The sequence below is a fragment of the Pleurodeles waltl genome, chromosome 5, assembly GCF_031143425.1.
Source record: "Pleurodeles waltl isolate 20211129_DDA chromosome 5, aPleWal1.hap1.20221129, whole genome shotgun sequence".
NCBI classification, from domain to species: Eukaryota; Metazoa; Chordata; class Amphibia; order Caudata; family Salamandridae; genus Pleurodeles; species Pleurodeles waltl.
The window spans coordinates 652,851,772-652,877,720 of record NC_090444.1 but is presented as its reverse complement, the minus strand read 5'-3'; the positions used below and the strand labels follow the sequence as shown (position 1 = coordinate 652,877,720).

The 25,949-nt window shown below is 42.0% G+C and overlaps 1 protein-coding gene across 2 annotated transcripts in view; it reads right to left on the bottom strand.

The window, feature by feature from the left end:
• Window positions 1-25,949, bottom strand: part of LOC138295908 (centromere protein J-like) — a 387,581-nt gene that overhangs the window by 99,376 nt on the left and 262,256 nt on the right. The window contains exons 8-9 of one of the 2 annotated variants that reach the window (XM_069234528.1): window positions 7,177-7,230; window positions 491-1,925 (exon numbers count right to left, since the gene is read on the bottom strand). In XM_069234528.1, the coding sequence (XP_069090629.1) occupies window positions 491-1,925; window positions 7,177-7,230 (1,489 nt within the window). The remainder of the gene's footprint in view (window positions 1-490; window positions 1,926-7,176; window positions 7,231-25,949) is intronic. The other variant, XM_069234529.1, reaches the window with a different exon arrangement.

Here is a 25,949-nt window from a genome sequence, read left to right as displayed (position 1 = left end):
AAGTGCTTGGTAATGGATTATAGATGCGTGAGGTGAACTGAAGACTATGCATCATTGGTATTCAGTGCACTGATGTTCAAAAGTGCTGGCTGTGGGCTTCTCAGCTGAGCATTAGCGCTGGCATTCATTTATTTTACAAATTAGCACTGAGTGCTTCATAGTGGCTTTAATGAATGTCAACTGTTTTGATCCTATATACACGTAGGGTTGATATTTTGGGGAACTATGCCTTTTCAATTCAATGTTTTCAAATGCTATCCTTTCAACACCACCTAAGTGTATGTACCTCTTTTGAACAGTTTATGATCAGGTCGTGATTTTTAGGGATGGACAACTGCATCAGTGTTAAAACATCCAAAATCATTGAGTGAAATGATACATTGAAACTCAAAGGCAAACATGTTACAAACATAGGCAGAGTTTTAGAGGAGCAAGGCATACCAACCACTCACATATAAATAGCACAATGACCAAGAATTACTCTACTTACCTACTGAGATATCACTTGAATTTGCTTTGATCTTCTTTTCTTCAAGAAGCACATCTTTGGTGTTTAATGCTGGGTAAAGACAAGCTACAAGATCACATGTTGAGGGAAGTGCTTGTGTGTCACTGGTTTTATTTTCTACACTATTAACAGTACTTGTCTTTTCTGGTTCCTTCTCCCTGTTAGCTGTTCTGGAGAGACGAACAGAAGATCTGCGTAAAGATGAAAAAGCCTTGCTCCCTCTTCTCCTAGCAAATCCTGTACTCGACTCACTGCTGCTTGTGCTGAATGAGTGATCCTGTGGGCCAGACAGTCCACAAGCTTTGAGCTTCATAGAAGTCAATTTATACTTTACGTTTGGTGCCATTTCCTCCTCTCCACTGGGATTATCACTAGCATAGTCAGGGTCAGATAGGTCCAAATGTCTGTCGGTGGCGCCAAACTTCTGAGGTGCGTTTTTGATGGGATATTGATGGCACTGAGACTTAGGATCATCCTCACTGTCCAATGTTGTGCTGTCAGAGTCACTCACTATAAGCCTGAGATTTGACCTACTATGATTACCATCTCCACTTTGCTCCTCTTTGAGATAACCAACAGATCTGCTATTCTTTTGCCTCTGGATGCCTCGCAGATACATGTTAGGCGTTTTTACAATTCTGTCATTTATCTTCATAAAGCCAGCTGTGGTATCTTCAAGGCATTTGTCTTCAGAGGTAACAGATACATTTTTACTTTCAGTCACTGGGGCACCGTTTGCCCTTTCATGGAGGGTTTCCCTATTTATTTGCTTTACAGGACCTGCTTCTGATGTGTTAAACTCTGACATCACGGTTGAAGATTCCATTTCGTGTATCTTATAGCTATTATTAGCTTGATCCATTCTCAGTTGTCCCTCACTGAGCCCTTGAGAAGGTAGGTTTGCACTTTTAAAGTCCGTTGATGTCTTAATGTTGAGCGATTCTCGTGGAGAATGGGAGCTCTGGTTAGTATCTTGTTTCTCATCTTCTATGGATTGCGGTAGATCTGCTTCCTCCGTGAGCAATTCCTTGTTTTCAGTGTGCTGTGCAGGAGATGGCAAGGTGGTAGCATCTGCCATACTGTCTCCTACTGATGTTTCTTCTGCTTCTTCACCACTTCCAAATGTGCTGCTTTTGGATGCAGTGCTAGGTGAACCATTTTCCTTTGCAACCACTGTTACAGGGCTACTCGCCTGGCGATGGAGGATTGGATACTTCCTGAGCTGTGCTTTTCCTGCTTCATGAACATTAGGTAGTGAAAGTCGATGGAGGCCATCAAAGCTCACTCGCCGAGTTATTCGTACAGAGTGTTCGTCTTTGTTTTCTTTGAGATTATCTTTAAGTCTTTCAAGCCGACTGATTCCTTCTCTGCGTTTTAAAAACGCCCTTTGCTGAGCTGTTTTCTCTGCCCAAGAGTTCTAAAAGAAAGCACACATTAAGGACAACATATAATAAATATTATAAAACATTATTCTAATTAGATGCAAACTAATATATATACATTTTAATGTCATTTTGAGTAATCATTGGACACAGTTAATCGTACAACGGTTATATGATGTGCTTTATTTTTCCTTTTTAGATACTACATTAGCATCACATAACTCCCCGTTTTCAATCTCCCCTTTAGAACTTGCTGTTTCCGGCAGGACTGACCTTGAAGACCATATGCAACCACTTATGTGAGAATGAAACCCTATGGCATTAGGTCCACGTTCCTATGCCTCTCCACACTACCGCTGATTCTCACGAAGTAGTTCAATGCACAGCATTTTAATTTCTGCTCTCCCTTGTCAATGGCTGTTTTGAGTATTCCCTTTTCTTTTAATTCTACTCTATCTCTAGCATTATTCTGGCATTTCCCCCAATTCATAACCGTGTAATGTAATGCAAATAGCAGAAGTGGATCAACTTTCATGTGCAAAATTAACATTACAATGTATGCCAAAAAGCTATTATGACTGTAGCAGGCTTATCTGTTCTATGTAGAAAAGCACAAATTGTAGATTACATTGCTAAAACTACTAACTCCGAAAAGAACCCACTAAAAAAATAATTCAACAACTATTTGTAAGAGTTATTATTAATCCAATTCAATGTGAAGTCAGATTTTCAATAAATATTTAAAAAGTAACTTTTAGAAAATTACCTTTTACCTGCCTGAGCTCTCTGAAAGCTAATTAGTCTCTAAAAACTCTCAGCCTCTAACCTTCCAGGAGAAAATAACAATCTGACCTGAATGGGCAGAAATAGTTCCTCTGAGTTTAGCTGAACAGAATATGCAGGATGGGGGCTGTGGTCCTCCTTTTGACAGCACAGTGTTGAATTGTAAATGAAAGATCTGTTGCGATACATGTAATGGTTGGGGTGCACTTGAAAGGTAGAGAACAGGATGCCAGGACAATTTTTTAGCTCCCCTAACTAGTTGCTGAACAGCCCTGGTTTTGCCTACCAGACATCTGTCTCTTGGTATGTTGTCGGTACAGTGCGTGCCTCAAACTGGATATTATTGTTAGATGTGGGAGGACACTAGTACACTCCTCAGTCACACCACCAGCTCTCATGGCCCACGTTAGTGTGGCTGAAGACTTTTAACATATTGAAAATGCCCTGGCACATTACTTTTCGGGGCTGTTTGCAGTAAGGCAAACAACTACTGAAAAAGTAGGTAGGGTTGGCCCTGGGAACTTTTACCTCAATTGTTAGGGAGTGCCCAGGAGCCACCCCTGCCCTCCAGCTTGTGCCACACACAAATATAGCATCTCCAGGCATCCACTGCAGAACACTTCTGGACCAATGGTAGAACAGAAGAGGAATGGATCAGCTGTTTGTGACCTGAGTGGAGCAATAAAGGACTGGGCCTGCCCCCCTTATAACCAGGACAAAGAAGTGGACTTCAATGGTCAGTTGGCTGACCTCCTGTGTGGCTGCAGGGAGACAGTAAGCTGCAAGAGGCTTTTTCCAGAAGAATCCCGGTGACCATTGGCAACTGGACCTAGACTGAACTCTGTTTTTGTCCTCTGTCTGACACCCTGTAAGTGCTTTACCTGTGGTCCTGGAGCCCTTAGAAGTGTACTCCTATGGCTCATTGGGACACAAAAGACTAAATCAGAAGGTAAAAGCTTTGACTAGGATGAACCTGGTTGGTGAATTCAACTGGTGCCCCATAATGGTCGGCCTGAAATGGCACCTAGGTTGGAGGTCTGCTGTGACCATAGACTATCATTGGCACTTTATGCTTTTTGGTGTTACTTTTACTTAAACATTTACAAATTCATATTGACGGTTCCTCTTATTGAATGTTTGTCATTTTGGTGTCATTTTGTCTATCAAATTATATTCTATTTTTTTTTATTCAGTTTATTACTTTGTACATTGCTCTAAGTTAAGTTTGTCTGCTTTGTACCATAGCAACCAGGATGTCAAGCTCAGGTTAATTTAGTGACTTTGAGGGTTTACTCTGCGAAAAGTTGTGTTTATTTTTTAAAGTGGGCAGTCATCTTCTCCAAATATTAACCCAATTGCTTACACTAATAATGTGCAAGTCGGCTACAGAGAAGTACTATTTGAAATAATATAATAAAAATGAACAGAAAAACACCCAGTGGTCAGAAAATGAGAATAAAGAGGAGGAGCCAAACATTATGATCTGCTTGCGACTGGATTATATGGACACATGGAGGAAAATTGATTGATGAGGCACAGAAAAAGTAATAAAGACTCTAAATTCAATATAACTTTTAAAATTGTTAGGGAAAATGAATGCCTGATGTTTCTCTTCCTTAAAAAATAAAACAATTGCAGACCACAGTTATTCTTAAAACTTCCCTCTGGTTTCTGGTACCTTTCCTAGCCAAAGTCCTAGAAAACTGTGTCAGCAATCACTTGAAAAGGTTTGTCATTGAAAACAGTCTTCTCAACGATCTCCAGTCTAACTTTGCAAAAAGATTTAGCACTGAAACAATCTTCTTGCAAATCATCAATAAGCTGTGCATCCTGAGTAATGGTGATTCCTGTCTGTCAACACTATTTGATCCATCAATGTCTTTTGGCACCAATTACCATGAAATTCTCGCTCAATCAATCAATCAATCAATCAATAATTTATAAAGTGCAGCACAGTCACCCCTAGGGGTATCTGTGCACTGTGGGAGTCGCTTCTTCATCAAATAGCCATGTCTTGTGCTTCCTTCTGAAATCCGCCAGCAAGAGGGCCTATTTGAGGTGGAGGGGCAAGACATTCCAGGAATTGGCTGCTATGTAGGAGAAGGAGCAGCCTCTGGTGTGGCTGAGATGGATGCAGGGGGTGTGTGCAAGGTTGAGCAAGGCGGAACTGAGGTGCCTTGAGGGGACGTGGAAGAGCAGACAGTAGTTAATGTAGGCTGAGCCTATGTTGTGTAGAGCTTTGTAAGCGAGTTTGAGGATCTTGAAGCTGCATCCAGTGTAGGTTTTTGAGGTGGAGTGTGATGCTCGTTCATACTCTAAAAAACATGTGTTTCAAAGACAAAGTACTGGAATGGTTTAAATTCTACTTTCCTTCTCCAAGTCTGTTCTTGAGCTACAAGGATTCCCCCAAGGATTTGTTCTAGAAATCTTCAACCTCTATCTTGAACCCCTGGGAACATTATAATAGCCTTACAGGTTGCTGCTGGGGGTTATACCGGTCATTAAAGGTCCTGAAACTGAGTTATAGTCCTGAGCTGCAGACCAAGGTGTATAACTTCAGACAGAGGCTTTAACAACTGGTATAGCCTAAGGCAGAAGGGTTTTAAGGCAAATGGAACATTTCACTCACTACAGGTAGAATGTTCCAAATTAAAAATGGAGAAATATATAAACAAGCTTTAGAATAGTGGAGCAGAAGGCTAGTACCAGTCATTGCAAGACAGGGGTGTAACGGACACCCCAAAGCCCCCTCACTGTGGGGAGGCAGCCTTCCATACATAAAGGGGGGCTCCCTCAGCTTGTCAGCTCGAGGGTATGGGTACTGCGAAGAGCACCCTGAACATTCCTTGCAGGCAGCCCCCTAGGGTTTCCTTACGCCACTGCCCAGAGCTCTCCATTTTCTTCACTGGAGCCGTGAACATTCCAATGTTCTAATACATGTATGGCATCTTGTACCACCAATAAGCCCATAACATTCAACTTTATTTTAATAATAGGATTGGATGTTTGTTCCTTTGACCAGACAAGAGGATCCAAGTCACAGAATAGCAGCACTAAACACATGCAGGCCCAGATTTAAGAGGGCCTAGCACCGTTCTAACGACACATTCGCGTAATTTTTTGAGCAAATGTGGTGTTAGATGGCCAAAAACGATGCACCATATTTACAAAGTGGCGCAATGCATTTCGCCACTTTGTCACCTTTTGCGTTACATTATGCCTTCACCATCTTTGCATCACTTTTAACGCCTGTTCTGAGCAGGCGTTAAATGGAGGCTCCCATTGGTTACAATGGACCTGTGGGTGCTTTGCATGATTAGGGGCAGAATATTTTACGCTAATCCTGCAAAGCGCCAAACTAACGTTAAAAATTCTGACGCTAGTTCTCTAACTACTGCCGTGGTGCACTGAACATTAAATATGGTCCACCCATGGTGGTGTTAGGGGGGCACTAAGGGGAGGAAGAAAAGTAGCGCTGCACTAGGTGCAGCGCCACTTTTCATAAATATGCCCCACTAATTTTTAAAACAGGCATAATAGCTGCCAAGATTCTCCTTTCCAGGCAAACTAACTGCTCCAGTTCAGGTTTTATCTGTGCACTCTGGGATATGTAGCTGTGGTTTTATAATGGGATAATCCAGACTACAAGACCCTCAATAAATAATACAGAAGTGAAGAATTTAGTAACATATGGACCTGGAACGCTAAGCAGTGCTGCAAGCATTCAAGTTAATTTTGTCATACAACTGCATATTCAAAGAGGAAATGGATTCAAAGATTAATATAAAACGTTTCTAAACCCTTCTTTTGGTACTTTAGGATACCCTTACTGGGCTGTACCTTCTTACTACAAGAACTACATTAGGAATATGTATTTTGTAGAAGTCTGTTGAAGTAACCTGTGATAAAATTCTACTAAATTTGCTACAGTCTACCAAAGAAAAAAAGGGAATGGGTCTTAGCAAATTGTTTCATAGACCTTCATAAGTGTTGCAAAAGAGAACATTGCTGCTTCACACACCTCTGGTTTTCACATTCACTGCAATTTACCTTAATGCAATTTGTTTTCTTTCTTTCACTCTGTATTACTCTGTACTGTTCTATCTATTGATGTAGCCACGCAACTAGTTTTCATATTCACTTTAATTTACTTCAATGCAATTTATTTTCTTTCTTGAAGTTCGTATTACTCTTTACTTCTCTGTCTGCTGATGCAGCTTGCCCTTATTCCTAATTGGCCTTTCTGGTCATGTTTTTGTGTACTTTAGGCTCGTTCTGCTGTAAATCTGTTTCAATACGTTTCATCTGTTGATATTTCTACTGAAGATCCCTTAAGTTGGCAACAATGCGGTTTTTCCTGGATAACGGTATCACTGACTAGACTTGGTTCACTCTAGGCTTTCTGTTCTGCACGTGTTTAACAGTTTCTACAGTACATTCAACCGAATCTGTGCAGAGCAAACATTTTTTCCAGAGGCATTTTAATAAAGTGGGTATATTTACTGTTTTTCCTCCCAGCTGCGCAGTCCTTTGGTAAGAGCCCAGGAACTCGTCTGTCTGTAAGTGTGTGATATAAACATCGATTCATTGTAAAACAGTGGGCGGAAGTTTAACAGTTCATGTAAAACTCACCTAATGATCTTGGTTCATAATTTCATTACACGTAATTTGAACTGAAAGTAAACATTTTATGAATGACAAAAATCTAAGTCTGAAGTAACAAAAACAATATAATTTCCCAATGCGTATGGAACTCTGGAGATTCAGATACTTAGTATTTTCAAGCTGTACAAATATTTTAAAAGCCTGACGAGTGCCAATCATTTTTGTTTTATTAGGTCTAATGTACAGTTTTAAGGTGAAACATAAAAAAAATCCAAAAAATGTAAGAATTAAACTATTTCCATATTGTCTTATAGCAAAGACACACGTGGCACCCTCTGCAAGCAGATATTGGTAAATTATATTGGTGTTAACTGAGGGCATTGTCAAGGAAGAAATGAAGCATGTAAACTGACTACAGTTGCAATCATTAGATCATCTACATTCCAGCTTCGACTGCCCTTGGCCCTAAGGATAAGATTACAAAATGTATAACACAGGGGCGGCTCCTCCATGAGGGCGGAGGAGCCTCGCCCCACCACCAGCAGCGGCAGCTGCAAAACCTTTACAAGGAAACAATAACCATCAGTGTTTGTTATTGTTTCCTTGTAAAGGAGCGGGCCACAGGGGTGACGTGCTATGAGGGGAAGTGCTTGGAGAGTGCTCAGCACTCCCCCAGCACCCCCCCCTTCAGAGCGTATGTGTGTTTGGCTTGCCGCCACGGGCCGGCCAAACACACATGCGCTGTAGGCCCTCTCCATCCCAGCAACACTGTTGCTGGGCTAGAGAGAGCCTGCACAGGCTCCCAGTCTCCCTAGGAGCGCCAGCCAATCCTGATGCTGCTTTGAGCAGCGTCAGGCTTGGCCGCAGGGCAGGCTGGGAGCCTGTACTGCAGCCAGCAGAGGAGCGGTGCGAGGCTCGGAAGCCAAGGTAATTTATTATTATTATTTTTTTAAATTTTATTACTATTCCCCCCGCAACTCCCTGCTCCCCCCGCGCGCGCAACTCCATCCCATTTCACACCCACGAGCAGCGACTGGTATAACATTTAAAACTAAAGAAGGAGCACTAGGCAAGCTTAAAATTCATGTAAAAAGTATTCAACATGAAAGACACAAACCTCACACCACAATCTCTTTTAGACTTTTCAAATGTTTTTATCATGGCATAGTTTTTAGGCACTACATTCAGAAAATGCCATCCACACGGAGCCAGAAAGAATCATTAGTATTTAAAGTAGAATTGGTCGTTTCCATTCTTTATAAAGGTGTGGGTGCATTAACACATAGTTAATCTGCATGATAGTGGAACCTGGATGAGGGGTCTGGGACCGTGTTGACCTCAAAAATAGATGAGGCAATGTATCCCTAAAAACAAGATTCAAAATAGCATAGCAAAGAGACAGTCAATTAGAAAGAAAGTAGTTTGAGAGCAGTAATTTTAGGCATACCATGAAGGTTTATTAAAATGTTAAAGTACAATACAGAAGGCACAGATAAAGCTCTGTTCAATAAATCAATCAGAGGACAGATCAGTTGCCATAAATGCTTCCAAGAACAGCAATAGATGTGATAATGAGCAAAATCAGAAAAATAGCCCAATGTTCACATTGTGTAGCAAATCGAAAAACAAATGGGCAGCAGCCCTTGTAGAGACCTTAAAAGATCCAGCAATTTGAGGGTCTTTTATAATGAATGTCACCATAGAAAACAATGAAGAGTTGCATAGTCAGCACCAGAGGAGCAATGTATCTTTTTAACAACAAATCATAGTTTAGCATAATAAAACTTTATATAAACCTACCATGTTAGTTTATCCCCTCATATGAATATATTAAACTCTTTCTGACCGACTGTCATCAGAGGTGACAGTAAACAATGTAAAGACTCATGGATGTTTGAGCGAGTGAGCAGGAAGACCACTGAAAGTAGCAAATGATGTTTGAGAACAGCATATCATTACAAAACAAATAGCACAAATGCGCTTTCATATGGAGTAAAAATGAGAAAAGATAAACACACAATGAATATTATGAGACAGCAGCCATATTTTTCAAAATGGAGACAAGAGCTAGTTGAAAACTAGTTAAAAATAGGTGAGAAAATGTATTTCTAAACATTAGTGTTTTCGTTGCAATTGTAATAGATTCATGTTAGTCTGCATATATGACTCTAGTCATTAAAATGCTCCCACAAGGTGAGAAATATAGTCAGCCATAGGCAGATATATGAGATAAAGTACCCCCTAAAGTGAAGTGGCGTAGAGTGGTGAAGAGTGTAGTGCAGTGGAGTAGAGTGGAGTGTAGTGGTGTAGCGTAAAGTAGTGTCGTAGAGTGGTGCAGCATCATACAGTGGAGTAGAGTAGAGTGGTGTTGTGTGTTGTAGAGTGGGGTAGAGTGATGTAGACTATCATAGAATGGAACAGTGTAGTGTGGGCTAGAGTGTCATGGAGTGGAGTAGAGTGGAGTAGAGTGTCACAGAGTGGAGTGCTGTAGAGTAGTGTCGTAGAGTTAAGTGGCATAGAATGGAGTACCACATGGTAGAGTGGACTGCAGTGGTGTGGAGTAGAGTGGGGTGGAGTGTTGTAGATTGGAGTGTTGCATGGAGTGGTGTAGAGTAGAGAAGAGTGTTGCAGTCTGGAATGGTGCAGATTGCAGCGGTGTAGAGTGGAGTGGTATGGCGTGGCACAAGGTGGAGTGTCATACAGTAGAGTGGCATAGAGTGGAGGGGCATAAAATGGAGTGTTGTGGAGTGGAGTAGTGTAGGGTGGAGCTGTGTAGAGTGGTACAGTGGAGTAGAATGGAGTGGCATAGAGTGGAGTGACATAAAATGGAGTAAAATGGCGTGGAGTAGCATACAGTGAAGTGGACTGTCACAGAGTGGAGGGTGGCAAAGTGGAGTATTGTAGAGTGGAGTGGCATAGAGTGGAGTGTCAGAGTGGAGTGGTGTAGAGTTGCATAAAGTCAAGTGGTGTGGAGTGGTGGGGAGTGGCATAGAGTGGAGTAGAGTGGAGTGGTGTAGAGTGGAGTAGAGTAGGATGGAATGGGATAGAGTGGAGAGGCATAGAGTGGAGTAGAGTGCAGTGGTGTAGAGTGGAGTGTAGTAGAGTGGTGTAGAGTCAAGTGGGGACGAGTGGTGTAGAGTAGCATAGAGTGTCACAGAGTGAAGTGGGTCAGAGTAGGGTGGAGTGTTGTAAAGTAAAGTGTCTTAGAAAGAGTGTCATAGGATGGAGTGGAATAGAGTGGAGTGGCACAGACTGGAGTAAAGTGGAGTGGGATAGAGTGAAATAATGTGGAGTGGCATAGATTGGAGTAAAGTGTCATAGAGTGGAGTGTCATAGAGCGGACTGTTGTAGATTGGAGTGCCACACAATGGAAAGGTGCAGAGTGGAGTGTTGTGAAGTGTCACAGAGTGGTAGAATGTTGTAGAGTGGAGTGGCATAGAGTGAAGTTGCAAAGAGTGGAGTAAAGTGGTGTGCAGTAGCATGGAGTGGAGTGTCGTATAGTGGAGTGGCACAGAGTTGAGTGATGTTGAGTGAAATGGCATTGAGTGGCGTTGAGTAGTACAGAGTGGATTAGAATGTGCACAGTGCAGTGGTGTAGAGTGGAGTGGTGTAGAATGGAGTAAAGTGGCATGGAGTGGCACAGAGCAGAGTAGCATAAGGTGGAGTAGAGTGCTGTAGAGGGGAGTGGTGTTGAGTGAAGTGTCATACAGGGAAGAGGCATAGAGTGGAGTAAAGTCAAGTGGCATGGAGTGGTGTAGAGTACCATAGAGTAGAGTAGAGTGGTGTGGAGTGGCATGGAGTGGAGTGGCATAGAGCAGAGTGGCACAACGGGAGGAGAGTGTCAGAGTGGAATGATGTGGAATGGAGGGGGGTAGCATGGAGTGAAGTCGTTTGGAGTGGCATAGAGTGGAGTGGTGTAGGGTGTAAAGTGGAGAAGAGTGTTGTAGAGTAGAATGGCGTGGAGTAAAGTGGCATGGAGTGGAGTATCATGGAGTGGCAGAGTGCAGTGAAGAGTACTGGCAGAGAGTGGAGTTGCAGTGTTTTTGGAATGTAGTGGCATAGAGTGGACGGTTGTGGAGTGGTGTAGAGTGGTGTGGAGCAGAGTGACGTGGAGTAGCATGGCATAGGCTGGAGTAGAGTGTTGTAGAGTGGTGTGGTGTACATTATCCTAGCATGGAGTGGCACAGAGTGGAGTAAAGCGATTTAGAGTGAAGTGGTGTAGATTGGAATAGATTGGAGCAGAGTGTCGTAGGGTAGAGGAGCAAAAAGTGGCATAGAATGGAATAGAGTGTTGTACAGTGGAATGGAGTAGAGTGTCGTAGAGTGGAGTTGTTTAGAATGGAGTATACATGGTGTGGTAACGCACTGCCACTATAGCGAGCACATTTTCAATGGAAATGAGCAATATATTTCCACAGACATACCATTTTACTGACAAAAATATACAACACACAAACAATAATGTGTGAAAATCTGCATCAAATAGTGCATTGATTTGTTTTGATCGTAATAAAATATTTGTTTCCACCACACTTTGGAATTACAAAAAATTTTACTTCATTTGTGCTTTATTCATTCTGATATATTTTAAAATATCCGCACAGTTCATTTACAAGCATTTGCATTTTGATGTGCGCTACAAAAAATAACATTCCACAGCCATTTCACATTTCTGTACCCAGCAAGATTGTAACATAAATCATCTTACTTTGCAGTCAGAGAAAGAAAAGTAAACACCAAACTACCTGGAAGACGGAGCCCAACATCTGAAGATAAAAACAAAATGTAAAGGCCTGTTTATTGCTCATTTACTTCTAAACTCCAGCATGGTTATTTTGGGAGTGTTTCAGTACCACACCACTGATCTACGTCCTGTGCCTATGACATGCATGTAAAACTGAGGAAGAGAGTTGTTTAAGTTATGCTATTAGTAAACAGAACTGACCAAAGTAAATAAGCTTGCAGACAAAATATTTTTCCTCACAGACATGCAAGATTGATGATCAAAGTGGCAGATATAAGTAGAATCAGTCAAGCAGAAAGATAGGAGGCAGTAAACTTGTGCAACTATGTACATTTTGTTTACTGCTTCTGAAATAGCATACATGGGAGATGACTGAAAACACATGTTCTCTTGTGGAGTGCCTGAAGAAAAAGAAAAAAGAGTTCCCAGAAAGTGAGCACTCATGTAAGGATACATGAGCCAATTGGAGAGGTGATAAACAAGCTATGCTCCATGGGAGGGACAAACACATACTGGACAACCTAAAACAAATAAAGCCAACAAATAGAAAGCAAGCAACTGTTAGTAACAAAAGACAAAACCAATGATAATCTATGGGCAGAATGGATTCCCAGGGAAGTTTTCAGAATGTCCCCAAGAACTCTCTTATACCAGACAGCTGCACTGTCTGGTAAGCTTCAATCTAAAAATGATGTGCATCAGATTATGTTGCAACATGCAGAGATGCTATCTTTCCTGTAGTGACCAATAGAGTGTGGAAAATAAATATTTTTAAATTGCCATAAGTATCTCCTTTTCTGCTGGAAGCTTTTCATTTTAGAAAAACCGAAGAAGGAAAGGACAGTTCCAATTTTTCTTGCTTAACATGCAGCACAATTAGGCTCTATGACCTCTTTCAGTCTGGCTACTGATCTGACAGCAGGCATTGTGGCATGAGAAGTCAGCTATAATAACAAAGGTCATTTCTATATTAGAGGTGACTTGATGAGTCACATGTCACCTGTCATTAAGAAATTCGAGATGGGCATTTGTACTGGGATTGCAACTTCCATTCTATATAATAATATAAGGGCATGCTGTTACAAGACACGAGCAAAACCTGATTTTCTCCTGCAGATCTTAGCTAACTTTCTATAGGCTTGACAGAACGCACAACACACAATTGTAGCAAACAAAGTATAAAAGAAAAAGAAAAAATAACGATGGCGAACCACATTATCGCAGTTCAAAATACAGACCAACACATATCTGAGGACCATAATTTTGACTCTTGAAATATCATTGAGGTAGAACTAACAATTAAAAATCTATACTTTCATTGATGATATTTCGGGAATAAATACTATGGTCCATGCATATTTGCAGGTTGATATTTTGGCAGTCTATGATGCGACATGCAACCATAATGGGGAAGTTTAAAACATATGCTAAAGGCAAACAGTAAAATAAATGAGGAAAGAACAGCAGGCAATGCATTTCAGAAATTGGTCCTTGTAAACATTGTAAGGGAGGGCTGGCTTGAAGTCCCTACTAATTGATGTGAATAAGTTAAAAAGTGCTGCAATGTTAATATTAACGGAATATTATAGACAGGACACTGAGATTTTGTTGTCCCGATTTTGTTGTGCCGAACACTTTATTCTACACAAGCATTCCTGGACTCCACAAGGAAATATCTATAATTGCAACGAGTTCTTCAAACTGTCTACCTGTTGCATCATCCAATCGATAAGTTCCTATATATTGATAATGTTCGTGACATACACTCTAAAATACAATAAATGCAACCCTTAGAGGCAAAGACCCACTGGTGCGAAATGGAATAAAAGTCTAAACTGTTTAGTGCATTACACACAATCTATTTGGCGTTATTGAAATTCTCCTCACACTGTTGTGATCCCCACGTCCTTACTGAGACATCTTTTCTGACCATCCTTGGTTTTAGGGCCCTACATGTCATGAAAGTTCCTCACTCTTTTGATGGGTTTATCCAGTGCCCAACACATTGCAAAATCATGAGATAACATGGATGAGGTAAAAAAGTATATAATAGTTTTCACGAAGCATTTTTGCAACGTACTGGTTTAGACAGGTGTAATAGTTTGAAAGTGAGTCAATGATATGCATGACTCTGGAGTTCCACATATCTTCTCGATATATACACATATGAAGTGCTTTTGCAACATTTTGCAACCATCAACGTGGCTTTACATGTATTTTCACTTGACGGCAACACGGTGGTATACATTAATGCCCCTTTGAATAGTTGGGATTCCCATATATTCCATTTAAAGAAATTATCAATCACGGCATCACCACAGGCCAGCTGGCAGGCTGGGGCATAATATCATCCTCAACTTAACTATGTGAATGTTATTTTATGGTATGTGTATTTGTAAAGTGCACTACTCAGCCTGGATGGTATCCTGGCACTGAGGTAGGAGGTCTAAGGGCTGAGCCAGGTTCAGGGCTAGGTTAAGTGCCAGGCCTTCAGTTTCTTGTGGAATGCAATAACTGAGGAGGAGGCTCTGATTTGCAGAGGCAGGTTGTTCCAGGCTTAATGAGCAAAATAGGAGAAGGCACAACCACCATATCTGGTTCTGCCTATGCAGGGTGTGTGCATGAGTAGTATCTGGCTAAGTGGAGGTGTCTGATAGGTTTCTGAAAGTTTTGCATGTGTGTGCGAGAAGTGTAATCATTTGTGGATTGGGAGCCACTGGAGCATTTTGAAATACATGGTGATGTGGGTGCAGGGTGGGAGGTTGGATTTTGTAAGGTCCAGAGTGTTCTGGTCAGTTGATTATTGATTCCAGCATATAATGCATTGCCAAAGTCCAGCTTGCTGGTACTGAGGGCTGTGACTGTTGGCGAGGAGCCATTTGAAGATCTTCATGAGTATATTGCGTGTGTGCAAGCAGGAAACTGAGACTGCTTTAACTTAGACAGTCATGGTGAGTTGATGGAACATTACTATTCCAAGGTTCTTTACAGGGGTTGCCACGAGGGGTGTGGGCCTGAGTTCAGTAGGCCACCAGGTGGGGTCCCAGAATGGGGTGTCTTTGCTGAATATTCCTACTTCCCATTCTCTATGGATGTGACTGCACACCTGATGGCGTGGGCACAGGTGCATAGTTTGCTATATTATGCAGCACCCAGCATGCTCAGAACTTGCCTGAAACCTATATCATCTGTTATAACACAGGCAACAGAAAGTATTTTCTAATACTTCAGATGAGCACTACCTTGTGCTACTTGTACAACAATGTGCTGTGTCGTGTGTAGCTTCCTGCGGTGTTGCTGGATTACTCAGAGAGGTGAACAGCCATGTCACCATTGGATATCCAGCATTCAGTAGCATAGCCGAACATTATGTACAACTCTGGCAGTGACATAGGGTCGACATTTCATGCTCATTGCACTCATTTGTGTGAATGACAACATACTACGGCAGCACTGTATTTACCTTGGTTAGTGGATAAGGGTGTATCCATAACATGGCTTTTCAATGTTAAAACCTAGAAGGTGACGCCAATGGGTCATAGTATGAATTATGCATTCAGACACTGATCAAAGAACATACCTACTTGCAAACATATGAGGAGATGTGCACCTTACACAATACTATCATATGAAATGTGGTGTGGGAATTGGTATGTTGCTGCAGTATGCATGTGCATGCAGCAGTTATAAATTGAAAGTTGTCCTTTCATGTTTCATAGTTTGTGGCCTTTTAGGCTTACTTAGCTAACAGGTCATGGTGTAATGTCTGTTTTCATAAGGTTTGGGATACTGTTGGTATGTAGAACCCTTGTACCTCATAATGGCTCAGGAAGCACGGCACAGAAGTGTGTCATCAACTTCAAAATATCAAACATGTAATAGATATTACGTAAGTATAAGTATGGATATAAATACATAAAGAAGATATAGGAAATGGAAGATTATTCGCAAAAATCATAATTCAGTATTTACTTCCACCTAGAGGCAGAAGGTGCGTGCAAAGTGCTCCAATTAGTAAATACAGTTCAGCTCAATTCACTTCAGCATAGCACTTTCCTGTTTAACCATGCTCAGTCACGACCAGATGTTCCACCTCACGTCTTTATCCAGTACTTACAGCCCCTCAGATTTATTGAAACGTATCTATATTTCCTAGAGAGTGATAACAAAAACATTCATATTGCATTATCAGATTCATTTTCTGAGCCCATTCTTGGGACCGCAGGAGAGTGTCGCTTCTGTGCTACCAAAAGCCCTGCTACCAGCGATCCAATGACAACTGATCATTCTGGAACCCAGTATCTGTTCCCTGTCCATATTGGCACCCACAAAAGCAACATAGCTTTGATCCTGTCTCACATGCAGCTTCTATTTGCTGCAATGCCGAGACCCAATTGCTTTTCAAGGCGGGGCATTCACAAACTAAATCTTCCAGCCTCCCAGAGCGGCATTCATCATTCTGAGTAGGATCTGAAAAAACAATGCAAGTATGCTTGCATATAATAGGGTCAATGCTGAAAATAAAATTATAATCGGCAATGAGTTTATGAATTAGCATATTCATTTCAAGTAACTTGCCCACTGGCCCATAATTTCACATTTGCTGAAGCTGTAGTTGTAAAAGAAATGTAGGCTGATATTTATACTTTTTGACGAAAACCTGCGTTAGCACAGGTTTGCATCAAAAAGTATAGTGCCGCCTAGCGCCATTCCAGGACACCAGCCAGGCGCCGTATTTAAGGAATGGCGCAAGCCGGCGCTAAGGCCCGGTAACAGTCAAAATATATGATGCTAACCGGATAGGGGAGGTGTAGGGAAAACTGGAGGTTGTGCGGGAAAGAATGGCGCTAGGCAGGTTAGAGTTTAAAAAAATGACTCTAACCTGACTAGCATAATTTCTTTGACACACAACCCCCATGGACATGACTCCTGTCTTAATAAAGACAGGAGTCATGACCCCCAGCCCAATGGCCATGCCCATGGCCATGCCCAGGGGACATATGTCCCCTGGGCATGGCCATTGGGCACAGTGCCATGTAGGGGGGCCCAAGTTAGGCTCCCCTATGGCACTTTGAAAAAAAAGTTAAAAATACTTACCTTGACTTACCTGGGATGGGTCCCCCCATACTTAGGTGTCCTCCAGGTGTGGGTCTGTCGGGGTGTCCCTGGGGGCAGGGAAGGGCAGTTTCCTGGTCTCTGACTATGGAAAATGGCCCACAGATCCCTTAACTCCTGCCCTCACCCAGGTGTTAAATAATGGTGCTAGGGAGGCTTAGCGCCATTATTTAAGGTCCTCCTCCTCCTGTGCGTGATTTGTGCACAGGAGGATAAATAAGGCGCTAGGGACTTTGAGTAATTTTCTTGCCCAAGGATGCCTAACTTTCATCTCATTGATGCAAAGTAGTTTTCCACAGGCAAAAAATGACTTTAACTCCAATATTTTGGCATTAGACATTTCTAGCATCAAAATATAAATATGTAGTTAAGTTTGCACCAGATTTGCATAAAAAAAATATGCAAATCCAGAGCAAACAGAGTATAAATATGCCCCTTACAGCTCTATAGACAGACATTAAACCCTTTCCTGGGATGTCAACAAAAATCAAATCAAAGAATTCTAAGGATTTAGTATTAAATGAATATACATCACAAGACCACAGTTGCTGGAACATAAATAAATGACTGCTCTAAATGGAAGCAGTCCGGGGTTATTCTATAGTTCGACTATGTCTTCAGTAGAATTTCTTTCCATTCAGGATTCACTTGAGTAACCTACTTGAGGAGTTCAGAGCTTTCCATAAGGGGAAAGCAAGGTTCCATTGTTGTTGGATGTTGCCCTCTCTATAGCCCTCTCTAACCTTTTGCCTTCACCCCCCTGTTTTCTGAATTTGAGTTTGTTGGCATTAGGACTCTATTCACTTTACCATTGCTCCAGGACCTAAGTGCTGGTACTCTCTCACTAAATTGTGGTAAAATTGACCTGCACCTGATCGGCACCTTTAAGTTACTTATAAGTCCTTAGTATATGGTACTATATGTTCCCAAGGCCTGTATATTAAATGCTACTAGCGTTTCTGTAGTGTTCAATGTACCACCCACTAAAGTAGCAATTTCAAACATGTCTCAGACCTGCCACTGCAGCCTGTAGTGCTCTTTTATATTGCCAGTTCAATCTGACAAAATAAACTGTTTGCCAGACTTAAATCTTCCTTTTCTGATACATATAGTTCACCCCAAGGTAGGTCCTAAACAGTCTACATGGTAGGGTGCACTGTAATTAAAAAGTTGGGTATGTTTGTTTAATTTTCGCATAGTTTTACATACCTAGTAGTGAAAAACTCCTAAATTTCCTTTTCACTACTGTAAGGCCTACCTCGCACATAGAAGAAGATTGGGTTACCTTATTACATTTAATAAATACTAACATTTGATTGGGAAACTGGTAGAAATGTCATGCTTGGTCTCAAAAGAATTGTAATTTAAAATCTTTTCTAATAGTGAAGCCAGATATTAAGTCACAATTCCGAAAATGCTACTTTTGGAAAGTTGGCATCTTCTCGTCTTACCATTTAGTGCCTGCTGTCAGGGTCACATGACTGTGAATAGCTTAGCTGCTAGCCTTTATGTATTTCTCCCAGACAACAAGGCAAAGGGGGGCTATGTGTTAGCAGGATGGGTGGGGTAGCGTTGTTCCCTGTCCCACTTATATTTCAAAGGGCTGCCTCTAGCATAAACAAAAGAACCTGAAACTAGCCTTTGGTCATCCTAGATTTCTTGGAGCCTTGTCAGGGGAGGGAAGGAAGTTTCCAGAGCCAGATGTGGATGTAGTGTAGAAGATTTCCCCACTTCAAAGGCAGGCACCAGGTATAAATATTGGACCCTCAGAACACCTCTTCAGTACTACAGACTACAGAAGAAGGTCTGCCCTCTTCTCCAGCAAACTGCCATGCTTCTTGAGGCCTTCTTTGTTCCCCCAGAGGACTACCCTAACATAACGTGTATTTGTAAAGCACACATTCATACAGAAGGGTATCTTGGTGCGGAAAAACAGATGTGTATTGTCACCCTCCTCAATAGTACTCATTTTATCAACCTCATAAGGATGAAAGGCTGAGTGGACCTGCCTGTATTCGAACCTGTGACCATGAGGACGAACACTGGCCCCTACAGTGGACGCATTAGTCAACTAAGCCACCAGACCCTGCTGCTTGAAGTATGCCCTGCTCTATGAGAAGGAAGACCTGAAGTGCTCGTTTCATCCCAGGCTAACCCTATTGACTCCAATAGTCAGTTGGCTGACATTGTGTTATGAACAACCGGGGCACAGCAAGCTTCAGAGGCCCCCTGCAACTGCCCAGCTAACCTGCTGCAACTGGACCTCGATGGACCTATAACTGAACCTTTCTGAACCCTGCTTGCCTCTGTTAGAGTGAGTCCCTGATCTCCAAGAGATACCTTCCCAGGTCCTGGACCCTTGACTGGCATCAGAGTGCACTCCTCTCTCAAAAAGGGAGAAATCCTAAAGTTTTGGGCTCTTCATGATCATGAACGGGCCCATTCACGTGGAGACTCTACTGCTAAAATGACTGCAAACACAACGCTCTGGTGAACCTGACTCTTCGTGCTACAGCGACTGCCAGGGAAAACTGGTAACACAAGATCCGTACTTTACACTACACCAGCAATAGCCTGCAGTGGCTGTCAAAAGGATGCTCAAGCAATGACTGTCCCCGACACCCATCTGAATCTTCTCAGTACATCGACAACCGTCCACGATGCCAGAACTGCTCTTCGCTCTACAGTGACAAACATCCATGATGCTCTCCCTGCTTCTATTGGCATCCACCATGAACTGACTCTTACAGCTGAACTCTGAGAAGGTAACTTTTTTCAGCAAGTGGAACCTAGTCGATGTATGCAGCCCTCCCTCCATCGCAGTTGGCCTGAACGTATGACTTCCCCTGGCATTGTACGACTAGACCATGAGTGATGCCTTGTGCTTTTAGGTGCTATACCCAGTGCTATAAATGGGCAGGTACTGTTCGGTACTAAGTACCTGCACTTCCCTAATTTGAAAGGGAGTGTATCTGCAGTTCTCAGCGCTGCTGCAATACATTTAGTGGGAGAATACCGGTAGCACTGAAGAGCAAGCAGGTGATCTAAAGAGTAGCTTTACTCCTATATTTCCATTTATTTCAAGCACTGTCTATACTTACTTAAAATTTTGAAGTTTGATATCTCTGATTCTACTGGTTGGATTATGGCTGTTTTAGACTCATTTTATATATTAAAATGTACTCTATGTTCCAAAATTGGTTTAGGATTTTTCCTGTGCTGTGTTTTCACTATATTACTATTTGTGTGCTGCAAAAATACTTACCACACTGCTTCTAAGTTAAGCTTGACTTCTTTTGCACTAAGCTACCAGAGGGTTAAGGACAGGTTAATTTAGCAACTTTTGTGGGTCACCCTGATTAGAATTGTGGTTGTTGCATGAGTAGGGTGTTTACCACCCTTAACTGATAACCTAATTTCTTACAATCCTTTATCTCGAATTTATCAGCACAACACCCATATCTCTGGCATAAGGCACGCAAATGTGAAATCTTATTTTTTAAAGAGTAATGAGAATTTTAAATATAGATGCAAGCTCATACTGGCAAACGTCCCCAGCTATCTTTGCTAAGTATTCAATTGTGCATTGTATGTTTGAGAAAGGTCTCCAAAGTAGGTGCAGTACTTGTGACAAGGCTGACAAGTAATCAATTAAAGGAGTGACTTCCCCCCTTTCCAAATATCACAGTTTAACCTACGTCAGGCCTCGAGACACTATCCTGCTAAGAGAAATAGAAATATCAAGTCATTTGGGGGCATATTTATACTTTGTTTGCACCAAATTAGTGTCATTTTTTTCTACTCTAATTCGGTGCAAAACTAACTCCATATTTATACTTTGCTGCTAGACCCCTCTAGCGCCAAATTTATGGAGTTAAAGTCATTTTTTTAAAGTGGAGACCTACCTTGCCTTAATGAGATGCAAGGTAGGCATTCCCGTGCAAAAAATGACTCTATGGCCTTAACGCCATATTTAGGGGCATAATTAAACTCTGCGGCATATTTATACTGTATTTGCACCGAATTAGCGTAATTTTTTATACTCTAATTCGGTGCAAATCTAACTCCATATTTATACTTTGTTGCTAGACCCGTCTTGCACCAAGGCCATGATTTATACTTTTTTTGTGCTGCATTAACGTCATTTGTTGACGCAAAAGTGGCACAAACGTACAAAATATTGGCCCTTATTTATACTTTTTGCTGCAAAACTGCACTAACTCAGTTTTGCACCAAAAAGTTTAGCACCGGCTTGCACCATTTCTGTGCACCAGCCGGGCACCATATTTATGGAATGGTGCAAGTCGGTGCAAAGGGTAAGCTACAGTAAAAAAAATGACTTTAGGTCGGTGGGGCTGGCAGTATAGAAGAAGAGGGTTTAGCACCACAAAATGACATTAGGCAGGTTCGAGTAAAAAAAAAATGACTCTAACCAGATTAGCGTCATTTTATGGTGCTAAACCTACCATGCCACATGACTCCTGCCTTAGAAAAGGCAGGAGTCATGCCCACCACCCCAATGGCCAACACAGAGGACAGGGGTCCCCTGGGCATGGCCATTGCACCCTGTGCCATGTATGGGGGCCCATTTCAGGGCCCCTTTGGCACTTTCAAAAATAAAATGCAATCTTACCTGTACTTACCTGGGATGGGGTCCCCCATCCTCCGCAGTCCCTCTAGTGTCGGTGCCCCTGGGGCCTGGGGAGGGCACCTGTGGGCTTATTCCATGGTGTTCTACCATGGAAATAGGCCCACAGGTCCCCTAACGCCTGCCCTGACCCAGGCTTTAAAAAATGGGGCAAAGCAAGCTTTGCCCCATTTTTTAACCCCTCCTCCCTCCCTTTAACCATTTTTGCATGGGAGTATAAATATGGCGTTAAGGCCATAGAGTCATTGGTTGCACGGGAACGCCTACCTTGCATCTCATTAAGGCAAGGTAGGTTTCCACTTCCATAAAATGACTTTAACTCCATAAATTTGGCGCTAGACGTGTCAGTTTTGCACCCAAAAGTATAAATAAGGCCCTTGATTTCTTAAAAAATGTCTGCGCTCAGGAAGCAGGGCAGAGTTTAACAATAAAACAAATATTAAGGCAAGACCACCATTTTAAGTAAATTAACAAATCGAAAACAGGCAATCAGATACGTTTCCTTTAATCCACGGATTTATTTCTACATTAATGTAGTATAATTTAGCTGCTACATATCATTTAGTTAATTTCAGACTCTGATTCGTACATAATGGGCTGGTTGAACAGTCTTCCACTTGAGCATGTGCACATGCATTTACCAATGGGATTTCTGTAATGGTTTTATTGATACTGTATCCTGAATTTCTGGACAATTTGCCACTCTAAATTTAAATTACTCATTTGGGAAATTCTGTTTCCATGTTTAATTCGCCTGGTCATGGGTTCTACAAAGATCCTCAAGAGGAACGAGCAAACGGGGCATTCTGTTCGGGTTACCCGCTGTGTATTGTCACATAAACCATAGGAAATATCTGACTTTATGTTTCAATATAGGAACTGTTATTTATAAAATAGCAGGATCGGCTTCTGCTCTGTGTAGAGTTTCCACCTGAACATAATTTTACCGACCTTGCTTGTATTTATATGTTAACGGGGGTAAAAATAAAGTTGTGAAAATCAGATTAATCCGGTATTTTTTTTATCTTTTCAAATATAAACCTAAAACAGCAAGCAGACGAAGAAATCACTTAAAATATTTAAGATTTGACAATTTTTTTTTATAGAGGATCAATTAATTAAACAGGGGTAGAGCCACCATGTTAAAAAGAAGACTGACGATTTTACACAAATAGCAAAAAGTAAACAAATGGGGGGATTCTGAGACAGGTGTCAACACTAGCTCTACTTTGTGTGAATCACTATATATGAAAGAAGATTGTTTACCAGCTGTGAGTTGCTTATATTGTTCTCTTGTATGAAGGCTGATTCCACTGATTTGTGCACTCTGTCCCTTCGGTGTTCAGAAAAGTCAACGTTGAGATAATATTTTTTCTCGAGCTGATGTCCAGCATTTGTGAAGCGATTAATCTTACTTCACTCCCTCTCTAACACTGCCTTTATCTTTGTTTCACAAGTCACGACCACCTTTTCACACATGTAAATATGTTTTCCATATGGTGCAGTTAGAACTTTCTGTATGACCTTGACCCTGCTACGAAACGTTCATACGAGCCCTCCGTCCTCATGCCCAAAATATATTGGCCCATGGCCATGGTTTATAAGATCATATGATATGTATGTGGGGGTCAATTCCAATGCCTGGAGAGCACTGCTTAATTTGTAAAAAAAAAACAATGAGTGTTGGTGCCCAAAGTTCAGCTCAGAAGCCTGTGGCAGGTGATACTAAGGCCCATATTTAAACTTTTTTAGCGCCACATTTGTGTCGTTTTTTTACTCAAAATCGGCGCAAACCTTTTTTTTTTTTTGTAAGTTTGCGCCGATTTTGCATCAAAAAATGGCCCAAATGCGGTGCAAAAAAAGTATAAATATGAGCCTAAATGTCCACACACTGAATGCGAAGGCTGTGTATTTGGGCCCATATTTATACTTTGCCATGTAAATCATCAACAAACATCACGTAAAATACAAATTTCTCTTGAAAATTGATTTTTTTTTATTTATTGTGGAAGCTTTGACATTAATACTTCACATTATAGAACTGCACTTAGAGGTACTTATTAAAATTGATAACCTTTATAGATGAACTTAGAACCATTCCCGGCCTGCTCCGGCCCCAATCCTGGTCACAGTACCATTAGTGAATTAACAGGCACAACAGTGGTCATATAAACCATGTATGTGGCCCACATTCTGAACTCATGTATTCAAAAGGGCGTTCATATGAAATGGTGAAGAAAAAAGAGAATCTGTAAAATAAATTATTTGCCTAAAATCACACAATTACATTAAGTGGGGAAGTTTCACTTTGTGCAAGTCAGCCACTAAACGGGTATCTATTTGTCAACCCTGTCTAACTAAAATGTAAATTATTTGTTTTATGCCTGTTTGTGGACGAAGGGTTAATCGAAGGTGGCATGCAGAAAACATTTGAAAGTAGGGCTCGAGGTTTCAATCAGACTTTGAGCTGAGCCCAAGCCAGGCTTCAGGTTCAAACCTGGCTCAAGCTTTCAGTGGCTTGCCCACCTTTATCCACTACCAGACACTTCCTGAACCTTTAGCTCGCTTTTGAAGGTTCATGCTTTCTCCTTTTGTGTCACTTCCTCCTCCTTTCCCATTTGTACATTTTTCCTTCTCTTGCTCTCTGTAAATGTCTGATGACTGCTAGTCCCCAAACTTGTGTGGCAGTGGGACCCACTGGCATCTCCTGGCTCATATTAAGCACTTCCGGAGAGATAGTCCCCTCTTAAGACAAGCAATCCGGGATATTTGAGGGCCCCATGGCTTCACAATCCCTAGTGCAAATCTCCACAAGGGCGCAATAATGCCAGGTAAATGCTGAATTGAACTGAACTTTAAAAAAAAAAAACTGAAAAAGAAGGATTGTTGTTAATAATCAAATGAGTGGAAAATCCATTAAAAAACTTTTGCTGGTCTAGGTAATACTACTATTACAGTAAGTACAATGGAATATTCACATAGCACACTTCACAAACACATTCTCTACTCGTTTAACATATTAAGTGTTAATACATTTTGTACTCGGTGTTAATACCTCTTTATTGCTTACCTAGTAAAAAGAAGGAAACAGGTAATTAACAGCTGCTAATGGCAAACAGCATGTGAACACAAAGGCCCTCATTACAACTTTGGTGGGCGGCGGTCCGCCGTGCAGCCACACTCCCACGGTGGTAAGACATCCCCACTGGGCTGGAGGGCAGAAACCAGGTTTCTGCCCGCCGGCCGAGCGTGGATGTCAGTCGCAACACGGGAGCTGGCTCCAAATGGAGCCGGCAGTGTTGCGGCGGTGCGACGGGTGCAGTTGTACCTGTCGCACTTTTCACTGTCTGCTATGCAGACAGTGAAAAGCTCCATGGGGCCGTGGCAGGGGGCCCCTGCACTGTCCATGCCAAAGGCATGGACAGTGCAGGGGCTCCCATGGGCCCCGCAACTCCCCTTTCCGCCAGCCTTTTCATGGCGGTTCCTACCGTCATGAAAAGGCTGGCGGGAGGGGGACTCGTAATCCCCTGGGCAGCGCTGCCCTGGGGGATTACAACCGCCGGGACCAATGTGGCTGGCGGGAAACCGCCGGTCCCGGCTGTGCGACCGCGGCGCTTCCGCCGTGGTCATAATCTCCAAGTTTGTACCGCCAGCCTGTTGGCGGAACAAACTCCAGAACAGCCCTGGCGGTCTTTGACCACCAGGGTTATAATGAGGCCCAAAGTCAATAAAAGACTATTAGCACCTGGCTCCTTATGATCACTAAGAACAGGAAGATGTACATGCTCATCATCCCTATCAACTACATGACCCTCTCAGGCTCACACTGAACCTGTTCTATAGGCAAATTCTAATGCAAGTATAACATTGTTGGGACTGAAAAATCCCTGACATGGGAATGGATGTGTACACCTGCCCTGAGTGCCCCAGCTGTGGTGATATCTTGATGCTTGGTAACAATGTTTTGGTGATGGACAAACATGGACTATGCAGGTGCACCAAGACATAGGCCTGTGCCTCGGACTGCAATCTTGTTAAGACTCGGAGGTACGCCCGAAACGCTACCCTTGAGTGGTGGAAGGTCACAGCCTTCACCTGCATATAAGTACCATGAGTGTGGTGGTGGCAGCAAACTTTTTCAGTAATATTGATCAGTAGAATAAA